This window comes from Nematostella vectensis, chromosome 2 (genome assembly GCF_932526225.1).
Source record: "Nematostella vectensis chromosome 2, jaNemVect1.1, whole genome shotgun sequence".
In the NCBI taxonomy this organism is placed as follows: domain Eukaryota; kingdom Metazoa; phylum Cnidaria; class Anthozoa; order Actiniaria; family Edwardsiidae; genus Nematostella; species Nematostella vectensis.
In genome coordinates, this window is record NC_064035.1 from 1,393,739 (window position 1) to 1,398,433 (window position 4,695).

Sequence of the window (4,695 nt, forward strand, 5' to 3'; positions counted from 1 at the left end):
AGCTTTGCACTGCAAGAGGAAAATGTTTACATGCGTCAGCCACTAGTTAAGCTAGAAGATCTAGCATCAGACATGAAAACAGCGGGTGAATTACAGAGAAGCTTTCATTACATCGGAAACAACAAAGAAAGACGAAAAAATTAGCAAGAATTTGTAGTAGAAATAAGTTCCGGAAAAAATAAATAAGACGAGATAATAAGAATTTTCGATTTTTTTTTTAACAAAAAATGAAGTCGCAAAGCCAAGATTTGTAATTAAGCAAACATTTTTTTAAAGTTTGACAACTTTTCGAATAAATATGCGGCTTCCAATATCACGATTTTTCCATATTTTCATGATTCAATTTTGGTCAGAAAAAATCTGTTTTATGCGGAATGTTGATTTTTTATCGACGCGTTAATACTAAATTAGGCGAGCGGGATTCCTGTGGTTGGGCTTCCTGTGGATGGATAGTTGTGACGTCACAGGGGACCCAGTAAGAGCGCCTTACTGGGTAGATGCCAGTAAGAAGGCCCAGCCCTTAACAGATCGTTGGGACAAAAAAGATTTGGAACTTTTCTACAAAATCTAACAATAACTTGTAAATATTCAACTTCCTGTAGAGATCACACCTCGCTCCTTGAAAACCAGGGGACACCATCTTAAATATAGGCAGCTACCTAGCAGACAAATATTACGCATACAAACGCATACAAATATTCATTTTTCACCCGAAGTATCCCTATGTGGAATAGTCTACCAGGCACAGCAGTCAAGGCTAAAGATCTCACGGCCTTTAAGGCAGGCCTTTAGCTGGCCACTCCATTGCAATTAGCCTCAGCTAAATGCAATCATACCATTTAAAGATTAAAGAATATGTAACCTTTGTTACGTGTTTCTTGGTACCAAACTTCCACATTTGTCGTCTTCTTTGTCTGAATATCGAGACACATTTGTCGTCTTCTTTGTCTGAATATCGAGACACATTTGTCGTCTTCTTTGTCTGAATATCGAGACACATTTGTCGTCTTCTTTGTCTGAATATCGAGACACATTTGTCGTCTTCTTTGTCTGAATATCGAGAAAAGAAACTGAGGCAGGCCGGTCGCTTCCAATGGCAACGAAAAAACATGATAACCAAACGTTTGTCACCTCATGCTATAATAATGTCTAAACTAAACCTAAAACATTATCTACATAAATTTATGCTTTTTTTCTATACCAAGTACATAACGTAAGCATAATATAAAAAGTGCTCATGACGTCACTTTGTCACAATATTTCATACTCAAAGCTGCTCATTTGAACTGTCTGTCATAAATTTCCACAAACTTTAGATAAGAAGTATAGCCTTCGTCATCTTTCTTACAAAAAAACTAATTTTCGGGTCTTGACCATGGGCTATAAGGCTTGCTGATTACAACAAACAAATACTACAATCATTTAAAAATATAACAATCCAGACTTTTCATTTGTTATGTTTACTTATATATATAAAAGCGTGTTGATAAAAGGCCCAACACAAAATTTAATCATTAATATGTCAATTTGCATTTTTGTATTTGAGTACTCGGTCATCTAAGTGTTATTATTTAACACGTTCTGTGTACATAACAGAGATAGCAATCCGTGACTAATAGAACGTCAGTATACTAACTTGACACTTAAGAACTTCCGAAAGAAAATAACCAACACATTGTGTTCACATTTATTTCTGGCGTAGAAGTATTCGAGCATGGCTGCTCTTTTTGGAGAGAATGCCCAACTCTTGAACATCTCCATAGAAGAAGTTTACGCCCAGATAGAGAATGTGATATATAGCCTTCACTTTGGAGAAATCATCGGCATAATCACCATTACCACTCTTCCTTTTACAGTCCTCGCAAACGCCTTGATCTTGATCTCGTTCTGTTGGGATCACTTCAAGGAAATCCGTAGACGTCCTTCCAATTTATTCGTCGCTAGTCTTGCACTCACGGATGTGCTAGTGGGACTCGCGGGGCCCTTGCGATCTCTCTTTGTTCTCCCGGGTTTCAAGCCTTACAGACGCACGGGAGGAGCAGTAGTTCATGTGTTGGGGAACATGTTGCTAACTACCTCAGCAATGCACGTCTTATTTCTAAGTCTTGATAGGTGCGTCGCCATAACGTGGCCGCTGTCTTATAACACACGGGTAACCCGACGACGCGTGGCTGTCTCCATAGCGGTTATCTGGATGTACTGTATATCACTTGCAGTTCTTCAACTTACTTTGTGCGAGCACCTTTTCATTCTCAATTCGATTTTCATCGCTAACATTAACTTAGTGGCTTTTGGCATAACGTTGCTGTTTCTTGTAGCGGTGTATTCATTGAAAAAGCATCACAACGTAGTGCTGGGAGGAAATCAAAAACCGTGTGACAACCACCTCTTGGTCATTCGGAAGCGTGAGAGAAATTTCACACGGACGTTTACTGCACTGCAGGTTGTTTTCAAAGTCTGCTATTTACCTATGGTCTTCGTGTGGACTCTTCTCTTCATATGCTCAACTTGTAGTCCAACCATCTTGGTTGGTTTCCTTGCCGTGAGCATTGTGTTGGTAAACATCAATTCGTGTTTGAATCCGTGGCTGTACGCCTACAGAATGCCCAAATTCAAGAAGATGATTCGACTGGTTCGAACAAGAATATTTCATGCGTGTCGTCTCAAAAATTCTGTGCAGACTCAGAAAGATATTACTGCAAATAAACTCAGCAGCCAAATAGAAACTAAGCTATAATCGCTACCGTCCAGCAGCAAAAACATATTAATAAAAAAAGGCTAAACTACTTTGAATATCCAGCAAAAACAAAGAAAAACTTACATAATTATAATATATATTACACACTTTTCTTTTTTATAATAACCTTTTTTTATAAGAACGTCCAGCCTGAGATTCCACGAAATTTTAAGAACATGCTAAGAACGTACCGAGTCTCAGAAATCAGAAAAACTGATTGCTTTTTTAGTCGTGATGCGTTCTAAAATGCAGAATCAAATTGTGCTCATAATAATTTTTTTTTCCAGTTCACATCATGTCATTTATTTAATATCATATTCATACTGAATTGAAACATATATATGTATATTTATAATCTTGGTATTTAGCAACCTAGCTTTACCGAGCAAATAAACTGAAACTGAAATAACAACCTTATATATTATTGCTATTCATCATTAAAATAAAAAAAAAGAACGGCCCAGCCTGAACTGAAAATTAGACGTTCATATAAAAAAAGAGTGTATTAAAATATATATTCCATCGAATATTTCCTAATCTTCTCCACTGGGTGTGCTAAACATTCTTCAATTATTACAGTTATGAAAACAAAACAGAGACGAGAGACGTGACCGTTAACGAAATAGCCAGTGGGCATTCTAAGTTTGTACAATTGTTGTTATTAAAAAAATGTTATTAGGAGAGAAAGAAGTAGCCAAAGCTACGGTGATGGGTGATGCAGTGGTTAGGATGCAAAAGAAAAAAATCTGTTAGAAATACTGATAAAGGAAAAAAAGGAATATACTTTAACGGGGACACTCTAAGCCCAGTTTTTGTGTGTGTTTTCTTAAATTATTGGTGGATATGCAAAATTGTTTTTTTTATCATTTCTCACGCGACCATTATATTGCTAGGAAACCATAAGAACAAAAAATTAACAAAAGGGATAAAAGCAGTCAACCACTATAACTTTATGCTTCATACATTAATTATTAATCTTGTTTGAAATAAATGCTCGCAAATTATAAGACATAGAGTACAGTCATCCTGGGAAACCCAAACGTTTCACGTTAGAGGAAAATACCCCTGGGTTTCCGAGGATGGAGTACAGTCTGATATTAAAAAATCTGAGAAACGAAGTTATTAGTTTGCTATTGCTATACGACTGGAAAATGCAAAGTCCTGGCGAAGAAATGGGTTGGATTTTCTAAAAGTGTAGAAAATGTTCGAAGCAGTGACAGAGATCTCCTTGTTTCCAGAGGCTGTTTTGCCCGCCACTCCTTTGCCCTGTAGGCTTCCCCCTTCTTGGCGCACTTGAAAGTGTCATGTTTTAGTAATGTAGAAGATAAAATTTCTCGTATCCCACTGCAAGCGCTTTTAATTGAGGTTTTAATTGACTTCGCTGTAGTCCACGAGAAGAGTGCTGTAGGTGAGTCACCTGGCGAGTGGGGGGGGGGGGGGGGGGGGAGTAGCTGCATGGTCAATACACACGGTCCATACCTACTCATTATACATGTTTACACAGCTTCTTCCGTGAGAACTACAACCTCACCATGCTAAGCACGGTGCACAGAATTATAGTCGACAAAAACATCATGCTAAACAAGGCGCACAGAGTCGACAAAACATGCTTCATAAGGCGAACAGAATTTTGGTCTACAAAAACATCATGCTTTATAAGGCGAACAGAATTCTGGTCGACAAAAACATTATGCTTTATAAGGCGAACAGAATTCTGGTCGACAAAAACATCATGTTTTATAAGGCGAACAGAATTCTGGTCAACAAAAACTATCATAATAATAGCGATTTCCGCTTAAGAAAAAAAAATGTTTAAAAGAAAAAAATTTAAAATTGATGATTGAAAATGAAATTATTAAAAAAATTTCTACATTCTAGAAACAGAATAAAGGTGTTTTATTGAAGGGTAAATAAAATCCCACGCTAATGCGAATGTATTTAGTTTTTTTGCGAAATAG

At 37.1% G+C, this 4,695-nt stretch overlaps 1 protein-coding gene across 1 annotated transcript; it reads left to right on the plus strand.

Moving 5' to 3' along the window:
* Positions 1-31: 31 nt before the first annotated feature.
* LOC5509132 (octopamine receptor beta-1R) lies at positions 32-3,852 on the plus strand. Its single transcript, XM_032378016.2, has one exon. It carries the CDS (start codon positions 1,715-1,717, stop codon positions 2,735-2,737), a length of 1,023 nt encoding a protein of 340 aa, XP_032233907.1. The 5' UTR covers positions 32-1,714; the 3' UTR covers positions 2,738-3,852.
* The last annotated feature ends 843 nt before the right edge of the window (positions 3,853-4,695 follow it).

What these genes read in the sequence shown, in the direction of transcription:
- LOC5509132 (XM_032378016.2), top strand. Translation starts at nt 1,715, where the DNA reads ATGGCTGCTCTTTTTGGAGAGAATGCCCAACTCTTGAACATCTCCATA.